Genomic DNA, 19,406 nt, shown 5'->3' with positions numbered 1-19,406 from the left:
TCCCCCGCACTTTTTGGGTGCCTTCTCCAGAATTTTTACTAAAGGGCTCTTGGAATTGTGCTACTGGCTTACATGAAAGAACACGGTAAGAAACACCTCTGGCGGGGGCCTGGCTGGCTCAGTCGGTGGAGCATATGACTCTTGATCTCGGGGTTGTGGGTTCAAGCTCCACGTTGGGTGTAGAGATTATTTTAAAAATAAAATCTTTAGGGGTGCCTGGGTCGCTCAGTCATTAAGCGTCTGCCCTCGGCTCAGGTCATGATCGCAGGGTCCTGGGATGGAGCCCTGCGTCCAGCTCCCTGCTCAGCGGAAAGCCTGCTTCTCCCTCTCCCACTCCCCCTGCTTGTGTTCCCTCTCTCGCTGTCTCTCTGTCAAATACACAGATAAAACATTTAAACATACAAACACATACATACATACATACATAAAATCTTTAAGAAACAGACCTCCAAAGTCATCCTTACAAGCAAGTGGACGTGGGTGCAGGACACAGTGTAAAGCCCCACAGAATAAAAAGAGAGGGAGTAGGGGGAGAATTCCAGAACAATTTCCCCACCTCTTTATGGACATTTTGAATCAAATCAGGTTAGCAGTCATCTTGTGCCCTACACGGGCCTCTGGAAAGCAGAGGAGCCCAGACAATGTGTAGTGAACACTACCCTCACTCGTGGCTTTTGTCTTTACTTTTCTGACATTCTTCTCCCTTCTTTCCTCATTTGCCTAGTGCCTGTTTTTTTAAATTACAATCCACATATATCATAGGCAGCCTTAAATCCTTTCCAGAACAGAGTATTAATGAAAAATGGGTGGGGCAGGCACTAGTGGTCCGTCGGGCATACTGTGGGACCTTATGTGGAACAGAGGTCCTGCTGGTCTGCACCACTTAATGTACCACAAAAAAAGTGCTAGAGCCAGATGACAGCCCAGCTCCTGATGAAAAGCCTCCTTTCCAAAGGCTCATTCAGGTAGTTAAAGGACACAAGCAAACTAAGTCATCATACAACCAGTGTATCTTCTTCCATCCACAAAAGGTGACTTTTTTTTTAACCAAATACACAGATTTGAGTCCGTGTCTTCGGGACTGCTCAGAAATTCATGGTACTGCACTAAATGGTTTATAAATTTTAGCACCAAGATTGATAGAGACACAGTCGAGGACATATTTATAATACAACTCTGTTTTGAGTAAGCTGAATTTCTAACTCAAAGCTAAACACCTTTGTGGCAGTTCATATTATAAAAGACTCTTATTGGAAACCAAGACTCTTCTTTCCTAAATTCAGTGTACTTTTGATTCATACAAGCCTAAATTCCTAGGCCGTCTTGTTTAACTTCTAAACATCATCTAACTTCTAAACATCTAAACAACCTTTAAAGAGTGAATGTGGGAGTATAAATTGATGCAACTTTTCTAGGAAGCAATTTGGCAGTAGATATTAAGAGCCTTGAAAATGTTCCTTATGCTTTTGCTCAGTAATTCCACTTCTGAGACGCTACCTGCAGAAAAGGATTAAAATGCTGATCATTGATGTACGGAAATGGATTATACACAGAGGTACATCGCATGTAAAAGAGACAAAAAACTGTAAACAATCCAAACTACTAAAGATAGCAGAATTGTCTAGTAATGAAGTCACAGGATATACTACTTTGCAGTTAACTAGCAATGATGCATACCTGAGTTTTAACTATCTGTGAGAAACGTTCATGATAGAATGTTAAATAGAAACAGTAGAAAACGGGTGCCTCGGTGGCTTAGTTGGTTAACCATCTTTTTTTTTTTTTTTTTTTTTAAGAGAATGAGAGAGAGAGAGCACATGAGAGGGGGGAGGGTCCGAGGGAGAAGCAGACTCCCTGCTGAGCAGGGAGCCGGATGCAGGACTCGATCCTGGGATTCCAGGATCATGACCTGAGCGGAAGGCAGTCGCTTAACCAACTGAGCCAGCCAGGCGCCCAGCATCTGACTCTTGATTTTGGCTCAGGTCATGATCTCGGGGTCATGAGGATAAGCCCACATGGGGCTCCACGCTCAGCAGGGAATCTGCTTGTCCCTCCCCAACCCCTCACCCCAACCCACCCCCCTGCTGTGCTCACCCTCTCTCAAATGAATGAATCAAATCCTTAAAAAAAAAAAAAGGAGAAAGTAGAAAACAGAACTGCAGATACGGTATACCCCTAATTATAACATATACAGACATCCACAAATATGTACTCCGAGGAAATGCACTAAAATTATCTAAAGGATAAGATGCTGGGTAAGTTTCATTTTCTTTTCCACATGGGTCTCCATTTTCATGTTCAGCAAGGAGTGTGTTCTCATTTCATGATCACTAATTGAAATAAAAGTTGCTTTCAGAAATAGAAACGAGTGTAGAAATCTACCACAAAGCAAATCATTGATTGCAGTATCCTTTTTATTAAATTATAAAACTGTTGTCAATACACACACTTTTGGAAATACAGTTTTTTGAAGTATCTGCTTTTGTGGAGCACATGGTTTTAAAGGAACAAAAAATTTCTGTACCAATTTCTTGGTTTTCAAGCTATTTAGCACTGGTAACTGAACTACCAAGTATAGCTACTATATATACAGTCAGATTTTATGGAAAATATTACAAAGACAAATGCCTTGTAAAGATGACACAGTGCAGAGAAAACCATAGCTCGTAAGCTGGTAAAAAACTTTAGTCAAAATGTTTTAGTCCTGGGGATTAACATAACATTAAAAAAAAAACACTAGCACATGAAAAAAAAAAAATGTTTTAGTCCATTATGGCTTTGCATAAAGCTTCAGAGGAAGAAAATTTAAGACACTTCTCATCAAAGGCACTTAGAATTGTAATATTTCTTTGAATTTAGTTTCAGTCTGACAGTATTTTAATTCCTTTTCCACATTCTGTCTCTCACTGAAACAGTCCTCTAAGGCAGATATTGATGAGGGAAAATAGTTATCACTTCTTAATATACATGTTAAAAATACGCAAATGAATTAATACAGAATTTGGTCCACTGAAACAGGTAACAGTATCAGACTGTAGTGTTTTTCTTAATTCTGAGCAAAAGGCCGTAAACTCCCGAGACCCAGTTCCACAGAGCCTTCAGTTCTTAATTTCCATTGGCTGACCCCTGGGCTCCCCTTGAGGAGACGGGAGTTCAGGTCCCACATCTCCACAGTGTATTTTCACTAGAAAGAACCATCCCGTGGCTCAGTGGGAGCATTGCTCTAAAGCGGTGGCCGCGGAGAGACAGAAGAGTCGGTTCGCAGTCCTCTATAATTCCGTGTCCCGGTACCGGGAAGGCTGGCTGTAATAACCTCGCTTTGAGTGTTCTGACAGCTGCTGGCGGTATTCTTCCTCTTCAGCATCACTGCTGTAACTTCCTCTGGGATCCTGGTAGAGTCTGGAGGGACCTTTCTGGGGCTCAGGTGGCCTGGAACTAACAAAGTGAGAGTGTTAAATGCATCACAGCTTATCCAGGGCTTCTGACTGCCCTGTGGAAGTGCGGCCATGTGCCCAGGACTGATTGCAAACCTCTGAGACACACGCCACACTCTGCTGACAGACCAGGGACACTTTTGGCCCCGCTGCAGGTTCATCATCAGGGAGTAACAGGTTAAGGCCAGTGCCCACGTGGGCAGTGAGTGAGGAAGCCAGCCCTGTGCTCCCTGACCTAAGAATTCCCCCATTGGACCGAGGGTGCCTTCCCTACCTGTGTCTTTGGCTACAAGCTCATCCAGCAGAGTGACTTCTCTTCTAGTTTCACTCAACTAGGGGCCACCTGGTTGGCTGTACCACGGTTCAATTGTTAAAGAAGAAATTTGCCTCTAGTTTTCTATTGCTGTAAAACTAAACTCTAGCTTCCAGTCAGATTGGCCACAAGAAAATGTGACTTGTTTTTTTCTATTCTTGGAAGCAGGACAATCCAGTATTAAAACCTCGACAGGAAGACACTGCCATAATTCCTAATGTTTATGTAGCATTTTAAATATAAAGCATCTTACCAACACTGGTCAATTGATTGTCACCTTCTCTTCATACTACAGTTCAGCACAAGTGGCCTGACTTTGCTATGTGATGCGAAGGAATTAAGGAGCTTGACTAAGAGCCAGAATACATTGAATAAGAGCCACAATTAGTATCTAAACCCAGGAATTTTGCTCATGTGCTATTCCAATACAGTTTAGCATATCTGTGCTTCAGTGTGTCAAAGGGGACTAATTTGAAATGTCAGTGATTACACTTTGTCGGTTTTACTTACTATGAAATTTTGGCTCTATAATCTTTACAATTAAATTTGACTGAATAAGGGGGCGTCTGAGTGGTGCAGTTGGTTAAGCGTCCGACTCTTGATTTCATCTCAGGTCGTGATCTCAGGGTCCTGGGATCGAGCCCTGTGTCTGGCACAATGCTCACTGTGGAGTTTGCTTGAGATTCTCTCTCCCTCTCCCTCTGTCCCTCTTGCTTGTGCTCTCTCTCTCTCTCTGAAATAAATAAATCTTTAAGAAAATTTTTTTGGACTGAATAAGGTAAATAGTTGGCCAGGAAAAAAAGTTGTTACACTGAAAAGTAGGTGAAGAAATTCTTTCTCAGGAGTCCAGGCCCCCTTTTTACACCTAATACTGCTGAGCAGCCCTTACCTTGTGTGCTGGGACAGGCCAGGGTCTGGCTTGTGTGTTTTGATTGGAACTGCATAGATATCAGGATGCTTCTGAGCAATTTCAATCTGTAATAATTACAGGGAAAGAAAAAAAGAACAAAAGGGAAAGAATGAATAATTGCTGGGTGGCTTGCTGGTTTCTTACTGGTCCCATTTTCCAATCCCATTTTGAATAGAGGAGGAAAAACAGAAGCGACTCTCTAGTTTTTATGGTTGTATGTGATTGCCTAGTATTACATGTCAAATAAGAAAAATGTTTAAAAGCAATGAAATTCTGCCACATGCTACAACAAGGACAAATACTGTGTGATTCCATTTAAATGGGGTTCCTAAGTAGTCAAATTCATGAAGACAGACAGTAGTATGGTGATTACCAGGGATGGGGGAGGGGGTAATGGAGGGAGGTTCAGTGAGGAGGGATGAAAAAGTTCTGGAGATGGATGGTGGTGAGGACTGGAGAACACTGTAAATGTACTTACTGCCACTGAACACTTAAAAAATAGTTAAAATGGGAAAAATGGTTAAAATGGTAAATGTTATGTATATTTTACTGCCAAAACAAACAAACAAAACAGAAAAAGAAAAATGCTCAGAAGCACTGCTGCTGTTGTGACAGTCTAAAATGAAGAAAAACTCCCCTATTCACTGGGCAGAGTATGTTCCAGGAGTCTTTACTTACATTCTTCTTTGACTTGTGAAAGTTAGATGTGCATATGGTACAAAAATTCAAACAGTATCAAAAAGTACAATCTATGGGCCTTTCATTTTAGCATCCAAGGTTTGCTTGGTTTCTATGGCAAATCTGGGAGCAAACTAAAATTCAGTTACCAAACAATACAACAAATGTTCTAAGGAAAAATAACTTCAGAGAGGCACTGATTCTCTTGTCCTACTTCCCCATTCCAGAACCTGATCTAAAGTTCTGAGGTATGAAAAGCAGAATCTTTTTCACTTATACTATTAGGCTTTCTTGATTAGAAGAAAGAGGGACACAGTGATAGCTGGTAATCTGGAAACGATATACACATAGCATGTGCCTGGGGTATCAGGCACGTGAACATCCTCTTCACGTCTGTACCGGGGAAAAAAGGACTGCAAATCATTACATGAAATGAAACTGAACACTTTTACTCTTGACATGCTAAGGCAGTCTAGTGGTTTAAGAACAATTACCCTTGCATTCTGTGCTTCTTGGAGCTCTTGCATTCTCTGTAATCTTGCCTTGTGATCCATCTTCTCAAATATTTTTACTTTGCCCAGGACAGACTTGGGAGTGCCTTCTTGCTCCTCACTGCCCTCTCCCACCTCCTCACACTCTGGGGGAGGGACAGGAGTGGAGGGCTTCAGTATAGACCTTCCAAAGGCAGGTTTTGCTGCAACAGGAGGGGGATAACCTTTGGTAGATGCCCCGGAAACTTCATTACCAGCAACGGCTGAAGGGTTTGACTTATATTCATGGGATCTGGAGAAGTCAAAGGATTCTTCTCTGTTCTGGGTTTTGGCCTGCAGAGAACAATGAACATATTTTTACCCTGGGCTTTCCATTTATTTTCAAATCTGTATTAGTGATTTAATACACTCCCATTTCCTGATCAGTTTCCAGAGATGGTCAACAAATACCATTCTGACAAGGAATCAAATACTGCAGGACAAACAGCCACTGGTTGGGCATCCTGAGCCCTACCTTGCTTCCTACAAAAAAGTACTAAGAGCTCTAGGAAACCAGGGGGATGCTGGGGAAGGGCTGGGAGGCCTGCAAGTGTAGAGGCAGATCAGACCTATTTTTGTACTAGAAGAGATTAAGATTAGTATCTTGGAGAAGACCTCAGAACAAGTCAGGGGGATTCAGGATCAAAGAGTGGGATCCTGAGTTCACATACCAAGGGTGCATGCCCTAGCCCAGAGGGAAAGCCTCTGTCCAGCCATGAATGAGACTTCAATCCTAGGCCTGCTTGTACATTTTCAGTGATACATTTTATGAGGTCACTTATTTCTGACAGCTCACATAATCAGTGATTACTTTCTTCCTATCTAAAGTATTGAGTTAAATGGAGAAATTTTATTGGGTTATTAGGGAAAGCCTCTATTTATAGATTTGATTCAGAAAGGGGGTCAAAATGATATGACATACACCATGTGTTATTATTGATTCTGTTCTGAGTAATGATTTAATTTAAAAATAAATTAAGCTGTCCTCATAATGAGAGGCATCATAAACAGTGGTGGTGATTGTTTTCTGTAGTAAATCACCAGTAGGGATTTTCTGCTATCTCTAAATCAGACTGTGGGCACAAAACTCTAACTGAAAAAGAAAAACAGATTCTGAGATCGGTGCTTCTGGACATTCAGTATTTGTCAAACTTTTATTCTTGCTGAAAGAAAATTTTAAATAAAAAATAATAAATGACGGGACGCTTGGGTGGCTCAGTCGGTTAAGCGGCTGCCTTCGGCCCGGGTCATGATCCCAGGGTCCTGGGATCAAGTCCCACATCGGGCTCCTTGCCCAGCAGGGAGCCTGCTTCTCCCTCTCCTTCTGCTTGTGCTCTCTCTGTCAAATAAATAAAGTCTTTACAAAAAATAAAAATAAATGAATAAGTAAATAAATAAAATACCAACAGTTCTAAAACTGTATGCTCTCTTAAAACTGCCTTTCCTTCTTTTCACTCTTCCCTAATTTGGGGGTTCACCCAACAAACCAAAAGACACGTTTTAATAGCAAAAGAGTGAGCCAAAACCATAATTCAACACCATCTCATTGTGTGTGCTCTTCCTGGCTATGCAGGAAGCTGTCCAGGTATCTGCTTATTCTTCCTCCCCATCGTGGGCTTCCCAGCCACATACCTTAGGTGGTTCTGGCTTGAATGCTGGGGGTGGGCTACTGTCCCTAAGTTGATCTCTGCTAGCAGCCCTCCTCATCTGAGCTCGTGGCTCTGGGCTGGGCTTCCTTATGCTCTACAAGACATAAAAGTTCATTCACAACAAGAAGATCCCAGCAAAAAGAAGAGAACACTCATCTACTTTGCTGGACTTCTGCCAAGTTGCAAGAATTCAGAAGCTGAGGTTCAAAACTTGCGTAAATTAGGATACTGACCCAGTGCTTCTTTACTGAAAAGGCAGATATCAGCATATTTCCATTAGCAAATGCTTAAGATTTTTTTTTTTTAACTAGCATCCATTGTAGTAGTCTCTTCCTTTAAAATAATCCCCCCCAAAGTCCTCCTAAAGTCTAAAATCTCTTTTATCACTTACAGCTGTTAATATTTTTAAGCATAAGCTCATCTACCTGTAGCTATTAGCGAGTTAATTTATTCTTTATAACTTGTCTACCAGTATGTACTAATTTTTTTGGCCTTGGTGGGTTTTATCCCCCATTCAACTTATTTTTTGGTACTTCTATTTCATAAAGAGTAAAACCATTCACCAAAATGAGCTGACTTGCTAAAGAGAAGTCCACAAAAATAACTACTCAAATATATGGATAACCTCATCTCCATTATCCCAATGTTCTCTGAGGTGTAACTACTAATTGGTCCTTAGTGCCTGTTGACACGATCTCTAGGATCACAGAAGTTGTCTATTCACTGGTGGATGCACAGTACGCATGATCAGATGTATATCTGATCAGAAACTCAATTAAAAAATTGAAGTACAAGAGAGAAGGAAACTGATGGGGAAATACTTAGGAGTTTTGGCAAGATTAGAAAGGTTAAAGGTAGGATGGATAAGAAAAAGCAAGGATACCTAAAAGTACAAAGAAACCTAATCAAAGGTTACAAGTAAATACAACAAAATTGTATTTAAAAATAATGTTCCACTTGTAATTTGACAGCTGGCACATAAAGCTGTTTAGCGAATCCATCATGCTCGAGAACATCAGTGTGATGAGTGCTGATCACTCAACCTCGCCCAGCGCGTCGTTCCTGTCTGGCTTTCCCATGAACCACAAATGCTATTGTACAGGCATTGACTTAGCATCAGAAACCCCCTAAAGTCATCTGTTCCAGCTCTAAGGAATACCTTCCACAGCACCCTGAATAAACAGCTGTCCAGAAGAATTCAAGTGAAACAGCAGAAACTCCTTTTCCTGCTCATGGCCTCACAGCCTGTGGCCTGCCTCGCCTCACCTCCTCATGCTGCACCGGCTCCGAGGAGCGGGTGATGGAAGACACCAGTGGCTCCTCAGCTGGCTCATCCAGCTCATTGTCAGTGTAGGCGCCTCCTTCACCGTCGGTGTCTTCAAAGTCACTGATGAGGCGGCTGTCGCAACTCAGATAGTCTGCGCCCATGGCAGTTAAGTAGGACATGCGGTCTTCAGGGTCATCATCCATCCCTTCCATCTAGAGGAATTTGTTTCGGAGGGTCAGTGGGGCCAACATGGCTCCTGGGAGTGGGGACTCAAGAAAATTCCCAAGGGCACAGCCAAGTGACTGAAACTTTGACATGTCCTAGAAAGGGAAGTCAGCTTTATTTTCCTTAAATCACTTGGCTTGAGATTACTATGTTGACTTTTTGTGCAGGGATTCAAACTAGGAACCCACCACCCTATCTATCCTTACTACCATCCTGTATCCCAATACTGAGCCATGCTTCCTCAGATTGTTGTGCTTCTCTTCAAGACTTTGAGCTCCTTTCAAGCTTTTTCTGCTAATACTGTCTCTTGTAATAATATACACTGCCTGGTGCTGCATACCTCTCCATTCCTCCGCAAGATTCTCAAATCCTTGAGGAAGGAAGCTGTGTCCTGTTCAACCTGTTCTCACAAAGGAGGCTATAGCACAGAACCTCAGCAGGCTGTAAGCACTCAGAAGATGCTAGACACCTTGACTAAATATGCAGTTTCCAAACGGCAAGACTAGGACTCAACAATCTAATTGGTTAATTGAGTCATTTTCGCAACAAAATCTTCCTCTGACCTCTCACAAACTAGTTCAATTCAGCTGGACTACAAAATACTAGCACCAAAGCCTTAGCACCACAAGAAATTGTATAATCTCTTTGCTTCCTCCCTTCAGTAGAACTATGGGTAAACTACCTGCAAGGATGAGAAGCTAGCCAATTTTAGAAGCCTACACAAGGTTCCGAGCACCCTCTTACCAACCTACTCGAATTCTGAATTCCTAGGACACATTCTCCTCCAATCTTCTAAGCAAATGATTCCAACTCTGCTAGCTTTTCCTTTTTTTTTTTTATTAATTTTTAAATGTATTCTCCATGACCCTTATCCTCACCTCTCCCTTCCATGCTGACTTTCCCATATCCTTAGTAAGAAAGCTGTGGAGCTCAGCACAAGATCTTGTAAGCTCTGATTAGTGTGCTTGGAATACAACACTAGTTACTACGTTAAAAGTAAAAGGGAAGTGAATGTAGGGTCACATACATCACATTCTACTTTTCTTTGAAAAGTCCCTTCATTTTATTACTTTTTCAGAGAATTTGTAAAATTTCAAACTTGATTAGCACATATGCTGGAATCACTTCAAATGGGCATGGTTTGACTACATTCACTACCCTCCTGAGAAAAGATTCAGAACATGGACTCTCACCTCGTAGCAGAGTATCTATGCCACATACCTTTCCTTCAGAGACCCAAACTGCTTCTCCTTGCTGATGCTGAATTGTGTCCTTCAAGCTTCCAAACCAGCTATCATTGGCTGAATTTAGATTGATAGTGGCTATAGAAATGTAAACAAAAGGTTTGCATCAATTTCCAGAGGAATGTTTATTAAAAATGCTACTTCACATAATTTTACTCATTTTTGTCATATTTGAATTAAAACTTTGGCAAATGCAAGAGAAAGTACACACATATTTGAACAATAAATCCCTTTAGTTGAATGTAATTAAAACCATTACTGCCCTAGCTGTTGGGAGATTACATTACAGATGAATGTTCTAAAGCCAAAAATGAATTACTTTCTTTTCAGAATGTCTATTTTTCAGAAAAGCTACCTTTAAAAGGTATGTTTAACAATTGTGTTTTTAGGAGCAAAGAAAACACATCTAAAACCTAAAAGTACTGTATTTTTAAGATCGTTACATAGGCATGGATGTTATAAATAAGAAAAGCATACACAAATTTACTGTTGGATATCTCAAAAAAAAATACTAAAGGTAACACTTAAGTTATATAATTTTGATAGGCTTAAATATTTTAGAATATGTATACAGATTAACCGAACTCTACAGGTGTGTATTTAAAGAATATGTATTTTCTATTCAGAACAAAGTATGCCTTATATAATAGTACTATGGATCAACCAAGCACTTTTCCAAATACCTTACATGGATGAGCTCATTTCTTGTTTATCCAAACCTTAAAAAGTAGGTATCACTACTGTCCCCATTTTACAGAAGAGCAATTGAGGCACAGTATTGAGAGTATCTAGCCCAAGGCCTCACACCAAACAAGTGAAGAAACCTAGATACAAGCTCAGAAGTTTGCTTTTAGAACCTATGGCCTTAGCCACCATAGAGCACAGCCCATCTAAAAACAAATACAAGGGCGCCTGGGTGGCTCAGATGGTTAAGTGTCTGCCTTCGGCTCAGGTCATGATCCCGGGGTCCTGAGATCGAGTCCTGCATCGGGATCCCTGCTCCTTGGGGAGCCTGCTTCTCCCTCTGCCTCTCATGAATAAATAAATAAAATCTTTAAAAATAATAAAAATAAAAATAAAAACAAACACAAAATACCAACCAAGTAAAACATATGCAGTCGTTCTCCAGCAATATGAATTTATGGACCTAACAGGGATAAAATGGTCAAGCAAATTGCTCCAGAATAATAAATTAAGTCGGGCCTAAAATAATCAGACTGCAGGTAAATTAGGATATTTTTTAAAACTGTGTCACATTATGTGTAGCACCCAAAAGAAAACTGGGGCTTGGTAAAAGTTAGGCCCCCTGGTCCATCTATCCTGAAGAGAGAGAGAGAGAGAGTGTGTGTGTGTGTGTGTGTGTGTGTGTAGCCAAAAAAGAACCATAAAGCAATTTTTAAGCAATTATGTTTCAAGTTTTCTTCTGAATAACCTGTACCATTCTTTCATTTAAAATGTTCTAACCCTGACCGTGGAAAGTCCTGAATGAGCTTAGAATTTCCTTCATATCAGTTATTTATAGCATTAGAATAAGCTGATACATTGCACAACTCAAGGAAAATTAACCTTGATTCCTTGGGCTTTTGTATCCTGATCACTGCGCTTTGCAAAGATTTTTATTTTATTTTTTTTAAAGATTTTATTTGACAGAGACAAAGTGAGAGAAGGAACACAAGCAGAGGACGTGGGAGAGGGAGAAGCAGGCTTCCCGCTAAGCAGGGAGCCCGATGCGGGGCTCGATCCCAGGACTCTGGAATCATGACCTGAGCCGAAGGCAGATGCTTAACAGCTGAGCCACCCAGGCACCCCTGCACTTTGCAAAGATTATTGTGCTCTTGGGTAAAATATGATGCCATAGTATTTAAATATGGACGTGAGAGGGGCGCCTGGGTGGCTCAGTCGGTTAAGCGTCTGCCTTCGGCTCAGGTCATGATCCCAGGGTCCTGGGATCAAGCCCCGCATCGGGCTCCCTGCTCAGTGGGAAGCCTGCTTCTCCCTCTCCCGCTCCCCCTGCTTGTGTTCCCTCTCTCGCTGTGTCTCTCTCTGTGAAATAAATAAAATCTTTAAAAAAAAAAAAATGGAAGTGAGATTATACACCCCAGAAACAAAATGAGTGGTTTGCAGTAAATGTATACATTAAGCTGCTTTTTGAGCTTTATGTTGGCGTTATTTAAGATGAATATAATCTGTATTTATCGTGAGGAAAACCTAAAGTTAAAAGGGCCATTTATGAAATGAAGAAAATATGTTCATGCCTCCTGATACAATGAAAAAGTCATAAGACCTTACTGAATTCACACTGAATCAAGTATATGGGGAAAAAAAAAAAAAAACCAAACCCTCATAGTAGCTAATTTCTTAAGCCCCCTATAAAGGTAACACAGACTAAGCTGGTACCATCCAATTCATGCAGTTGACCTACTTTTAAGATGTGGGTGGCACAACTTGATATTGCCTTCCCTTGCCATCAAGTACCTTTGGTTTACTGTTGGCTTTTGCTCATTAGGTTTTTCAGATTCTTTGTGAGCATTATTATACGCTATATGTATGAGTTAATTCCTGTTGCTCCCAACCTCTGGACTAGGCCTAAATCCCTTGGATAGGCCTAATGCATCTCTCAAACTCCAGACCGTGAATTATCTAAAGAATCTGCACTCAGCCTCTGTCTTGGCTGGGAGTCCTGGGACTCTGAGAGCATCCATTTCCAGCCCCAGCATAAGTATGGTCATTATTCCCTCCCCAGCCAAGGAGGGTGTTGGGAAGTGCCAAGTGCAACAGCAGAAGGTGATATGTATGGCTGGATGGGTAGGGAGAAAGTGGAATGACTGTGAAGGATACTGGCTTTCTTTTTAGAATGATGAAAACATCCTAAAATTGATTGTGGTGATGGCTGTACAGCTCTGAATACACTAAAAACCACTGAACTGTACACTTTAAATGGGTAAATTACAGGGTATGTAAATTAAATCTCAATAAACCTATTCATGTGGCAGGTACCCCCTCTAAACGAGCAACCATCAACCAAGGTGCCCCAGCCAGAGGACAGCACCTTCCATCTGCTTCCTCTGGTTACCAGTTTCTCTATTCCCTTGGGAAACCAAGAATTGGCTACTGCAGTTGGGGTTTTTTCAGCTGGTACAAGTTTCACTTTTTCCCTCAAGTCTTTTCAAAGACTATAATGACATGGAACTATTTTTTTTTTAACATGTAATATTGAAAGATAATAAAATAGGTTTAATATCACTAATAATAATCAGTAGCCTCTGTTTAGGACTTAGAGTCCCAGGACTGACCTGTAAAAATTTCACATTACTGAAACCTGGGGAAGCTGATAAAGTGTGAGAATATCCTGTGGTACTTGAAAAATCCCACAATTTCACATAAATGGTGGCCCTGCTTGGGTTTCTCAGTCCACAGTTCCATTTCATTGGTCTTCAAACCATGAACTGAGTACTTTAGGAATTTCAAGAAAACATGTAATTCAAACCTTATGTTTGGAAAAATAACTGTGACAAGCACACACTAAAGCATTCTGTAAGGAAGGGCAGCCTAACATTTTAACTTACAATGATAATTAACTCGCTCTGGGGCAGATCTCAGAATAAAGCTTCCCTTGTCATCTCCACTTAACGGAGGAGTACCTTGAGTTTGCAAGGGGAGTCATTTTAATATTGTCATAATTAAATACTCCTCTGCGGGAAACGAGAGCTTCTCATTACTGTGCAACAAGGGAAAAATAGGATATTGAGCCTGGGGAGACCACCTGCAACCTGGATTTTGAATTACTGTATTCATCAGCTCAGTTCTATTCTTCCTACTCAAGTCAAAAAAAAAATGCCGTAAGTTTATTTCCCTTCCCGGTATCTCCTATCCTCACATAAACCCCAAATCCAACTCTAAGGCAAGCCCCTAGTCATTCAGTTGACTTAAGCAAAGGTAGGCGGAGGGGATGAAGTGGGGATAGGTTTAATATCAGTCACAACCTTGCAGGTCTTGGTTAAGTGGATGAATTATCTGTTAAATGGAGGAATTACACTCTATGATCCTTTCTGGCATTAAAAAATACATCTGTGCTGTAAAATACAGAAAAGTGGACACACAGAGACACCACAGTGTTATCTGAGCTCAGCCATACACTAGACGTGTGACCTTGCAGAAGTTGCTGGCCTTTCTTACGGTCCAATAAGCAAACATGAAAGGCTGACCACTGTTAGCTACTGCTGTAATAAAAATAGTAATAATATTATTACCGTAAGTAGTAGCAGAAGTAAAAACAACAGAGGAAACATTAGGTATGAATGTTTCAAAAACACAAGCTCTTAAGACTCTACATTCACAAAAACCCAGTTTTATTATAGACCACTCTCTCCTGTACATTTGGCTTAATTACCTGTCAGTTTCAGCATTTCACCACAGTGGTAAATAGTGCATCTCTTTAACAAGAGAAGCCAGTGACAATAAAACAAGAGTCCAATGTGGACATACATTCATCTACTCGCCACCCGCCCCCTCCCTCTCTCCCCAGTGTCAGATCCGCTAGAAATGACCTAAGTAGAGGGAGCGCAGCATTGAACTCGAAAGGCTGTCGTTATCCTAAGGATGTTCTATCCATACAGCCCTTCATGCTGCTCCCACAAAACTGCTTGACCAAAAACTTGACATAACCCTTTTAAACCCTGATTTATACCACATTCACAGAACTAGGCACATATATAGGTCTTGCATATATTCAGTTACTAAGCATGCTACATTCTTAGATTATTTTACTTCTATAAGGAATAGCAGCAATGGGTCTTAATTTCAGGAACTGAAAAAAGTTCTATTATGTGAAATTTTAACCATATACAAAGTAGAGAGAACATGAACTTCCTTGTCTACATTACCCAGCTTCCACAACTGTCAACTCTTGGCCAGTCTTGTCTATATCCCCACCCACTCTCCTCACCAAAGATAATTTAAGCAAATGCTAGGCATCATATTAGGTCATCCATAAATATTTTACTTAGTATACATTTCTAGAAGATAAAGACTCTTTATTTTTAAACATAATCACAGTATCATTTATTATCCTAAAAATGAGAGTAATAAATCCTCAATATCATCTAATACACAGAGTGTTCAAGTTTCTATTTTGGGGACCATTTTAAATAATGAAACCAAGTTCCTACCACTCTGTTAGTGCACACATGCATGGTAAATGGAGAACAGTGATAGAATCTAGAGATGTGCGTGTTAGATGGTGCGTTGGGTTCAATCACTGGCCTGCAGTCCCACACAAAAATTTGAACCCATCAAAATGACCAATTTTTGCATGTCATGGATCTTTACGATCATTTTCAATCTAAATTAAATATATAAATGCCATGAGTCTAGTTATCATTTTATAGGATTAGTTTCTTTTCAAAGAGTCATGAATAGGATTTCAGATTACTCTTCTTCAGATTATTTTCTTATTTCTTCCATTCTTCAATTCTCTATTTCCCACTGTGGAGCAAAGAGACAACATTTTAAATTTCACTCACCTGTAAAAAGATGTGCACAAGTTTTTTTAAGCTTGTTGGCTTGATCATATAACTTCCGAGAACTTTTGTTGGACGTTGGATTCAACCTCTGTCTCAAGGTTTTGACACCTTGTCTAGAGTCTGGGTTGAAAAAAATCACAATCGGGAACCACTGAGTATAATTCAACAGGTCCACAGCTTTAGGAGTCACATCCAATAGTGCATGCTTATCCTGTTAGAAATGGGGAAAAGTTATGTAAATGAGTATGTAAAGTCACAGAGCAGCAAAGAGTTTGTCTTAAGGATACATCAGGTAAAACTTGTCAGTTTAAACCAAAAAGCAGAAAACAATTTCCTCCACATTATGCCCACTTCTGAGTAAACGAATTAACAGGTTATTTGGTATAATGTTGAGAACTCTGAAAAAAACCAGTATATCACTGCCACTGAACATCGACTGGTTTCCACACAATGCAACAGCTTACGTTTATATTCATTTTTTTATCATTAACATTTAATGATTATTAAAATACAGATCCTGTTCCAAAAAGACTGCGGCAAACTGTGATCCAGTTCTTTCTGACAACATGGCCTTTGGATGAGCTTCCTCACCTGTTCGATAATTTGCCGCACAGTATTTAACCGCACCACCCCACTGGATTTCTCGGATCCTGCATCTTTTGGTTCTGTTTCTGCAAAAGCAAAACAAAGAGCTAAGTAATTTTTTTTAGAAATCAGGACCAAAGATTCCAACCCAGCATCAGCAATGATGGAACATCTGATATCAGGAGCCGCCCTGAAGAGACCATGAAAAGGGCCCACACCACCTCTTTAAGTGAAATCTAATCATGAGGAAGGAGGCAGTCTGACAGGTGAGACAGGGGCTTGGACTCTGCAAGACAGCAAGATAGAAAATGAGGTAGAAAACAGGAGGATTCCAGAAAGACATAAACAGACTATATACTAAGCATTACTATATCATTGTTAAATTTCCTGGCTGTGATGATGTAGTGTGGTTGTACAGGAGATGTCCTTGTGCTGAGGAGATTCACATGGGTAAAAAATGTTATAATGTCTGCAACTTAATTTCAAACGGTTCAAAAGAAATTTTTTAAATTGTGTAAGTGTCTATGGTAGGGGATGTATAAGGCAAACTTTTTGATCGGTGACAGTGACTCCATGTGTAGGATATGTGGGCATTCATTATTCTTTTCATTTATCCTGTGTATTAGATATTTTTCAAAATAAAAATTGGGAGAGAAAAAAATCATCAACAGACTTACTAGCAGTTTGGAACAGGTCCGGTAACTCATTTGCCAACTTTTCCAGTGCTATATCTGCTATAGGGCCAAATAAGACCACAGGTCTCTTGAAACCAGCTGAAATGAGACAAGAAAGGCCATGGAAACACATTTCCTCAGCTACTAAGATAAGAAGCAAAAGTATTTTACAGGCTAGTGATAACATATCTAAATGAAGAAATTGTGCTCTCCCTCCCCCAATTCAGCCCCGCTCTTTTCTGAAGAATATGCCTCACTCCTCTCCCCAGGACCAAAAATAACTTTGCTATTGGTAATATATATAAATTTCTGAATGGTAGTATTAAAAACAATTACTGAAGACGTGGAAATACACCACCATGTAGGAATCTACACAGCTCACTTTTTTGAAAGTCTTATTTCATGTATGAATATGATAACACTCTAGCCTGGCTTTGGTTTAAGTAGTATGGTAAGTTTGAACCTGACTATTACAGTCTGAAAATGAAGAAAAACAGGCTCAGAGCCCAGTCAGATCATTTCCTGGCCCCACTTGGCTTTCTTACCTTCTCGCAGCAAAACCCTCTCATAAGCCGGGAACTTGGTGCTAACTGACACAACAGCTGTTAGATCTTCCCGACTCTTCCTTAAGTTTTTCTTCACACCAGATCTCTGGCCACGCATTCTCCAGAAATCTGCTCTGTCCCCAGCATTGTCTCTCTGGGCATTCTGAACGCTGGCCATTTGTTCAGCTCTGAGAGAAGAAACCACAGATAGTAAATCTCTAAAGCCAGAAAATGCACAAATGAAGTTAAAATTAACCAAAACCAGTCAATGTTGTTTATGAACTTGGATTACAGAAGATGCAGCTTGAGATTGGAAAAAGTTTCACAGAGTGGGAAATGTGGGAACTTTCTTTACCCAGTGGAAGCAGAGAAAGGCTGGGTGCCCATAACATCTACCAGAAATAGCTTAGTAACACAATAAACTTGGCTCATTCTGGTAGGCTGGTATACAGTAAACATAACCAAAATGCCTGCCAAAGTACAATTATCTTTCTTACTTTCCCCAGTCAGCCAACCAACAAGAGTTAACTGGGGCGCATAAGCCTCTCCCAAGGCTGGGGGCCAGACAGTGGTCAAGCGCAACTCGTCTCTGAGAGCTGTGTCGATGCACTCCAGCCACTCTGGCACCTGTTTGCATGCCGTGCGAGGTATGCTGTGCGAGGTAGCAGACACTCCATAGCAAACTGTTTAAACACCAGCCAGGGGTAACAACCAACGACATGATGCTAACTAAATACAGCAAACCAGTTGGTGGCTATCTCACAGTCCCAGGCCACTTCTCATGAACCAGAAGTAGGTGATGGGAGAGGACACAAAGACAAATGATGAAGTCATGTGGGGCTTCCTCTCTGAGCAGGAAAGGGACTGTAATTGATTTATGGGGGGAAAGCTTAAGAGAGGTGTATGGGAGTATATGATCTCAGATACCTGCTTTTGTTGGGGATTAAGCCTTTCTCCAATTCGTTTCCAATCCTCACAGCCAGCCAGTGGCCCAGCTTGCCATCGTACAGTGTATCTACGACTCGGAAGACCTCCCCCCCTAGTGAAGGCCAGGCTCTGTGGGGTTTCCTTCTCACATTCAAAGTGGCTTCTTATAAAAAATGAATCCCCTCTGCCACAAGCCAGGATGTCTCTATACACTGAAAAACAAAAGCATTCCTGTATGTTGCAGTCTGCTTAGCCAGAGGTCTTTTCTTGAAGAGTTACCAGCTTCTTCTATTTCTATCACCCTTTTTACTTCTCTTCATTTAGTAAACTCAGTGGACAGGCCGTATGGGAATCAGGACTCAAACAGGAAGAAGTTAGATTTCATTAGTTGCTGTGATGGTTAATTTTGTGTGTCAACTTGACTGGGCCACAGGGTGCCCAGATATTTGGTCAAACATTCTGTGTGTGTAACTGAGGGTATTATGGAATGAGATTAACATTTAAATTGGTAGACTGAGTAAAACAGATTGTGCTCCTACTGGGTATTTACCCCAAAGATACAAATGTAGTGAACCGAAGGGGTACGTGCACCCCAATGTTTATAGCAGCAATGTCCACAATAGCCAAACTGTGGGAAGAGTCAACATGTCCATCAACAAATGAATGGATAAAGAAGATGTGGTATATATATACAATGGAACATAATGCAGCCATCAAACAAACCCAAAATCTTGCCATTTACAACAACATGGTTGGAACTAGAGGATATTATGCTAAGCGAAATAAGTCAATCAGAGAAAGACAAGTATCATATGATCTCCCTGATATGAGGAATTTGAGAAACAAGACAGAGGATCATAGGGGAAGGGAGGGAAAAATGAAACAAGACAAAACCCGAGACGG

At 40.8% G+C, this 19,406-nt stretch overlaps 1 protein-coding gene across 1 annotated transcript in view; it reads right to left on the bottom strand.

The window, feature by feature from the left end:
* Nucleotides 1-2,403: 2,403 nt before the first annotated feature.
* Nucleotides 2,404-19,406, bottom strand: part of TJP2 (tight junction protein 2) — a 121,613-nt gene continuing 104,610 nt past the window's right edge. Inside the window, 12 exon segments of the mRNA XM_021694355.1 lie at nt 2,404-3,435; nt 4,637-4,722; nt 5,830-6,159; nt 7,498-7,608; nt 8,781-8,993; nt 10,228-10,328; nt 15,773-15,983; nt 16,364-16,443; nt 17,035-17,130; nt 17,577-17,764; nt 18,504-18,613; nt 18,615-18,715. Coding sequence (XP_021550030.1) covers nt 3,270-3,435; nt 4,637-4,722; nt 5,830-6,159; nt 7,498-7,608; nt 8,781-8,993; nt 10,228-10,328; nt 15,773-15,983; nt 16,364-16,443; nt 17,035-17,130; nt 17,577-17,764; nt 18,504-18,613; nt 18,615-18,715 — 1,793 coding nt within the window. The 3' untranslated portion in view covers nt 2,404-3,269.

The sequence above is a fragment of the Neomonachus schauinslandi genome, chromosome 13, assembly GCF_002201575.2.
Source record: "Neomonachus schauinslandi chromosome 13, ASM220157v2, whole genome shotgun sequence".
Lineage (NCBI taxonomy): Eukaryota > Metazoa > Chordata > Mammalia > Carnivora > Phocidae > Neomonachus > Neomonachus schauinslandi.
The sequence above is the reverse complement of the archived record's forward strand: the minus strand, read 5'-3'. Positions and strand labels throughout refer to the sequence as shown.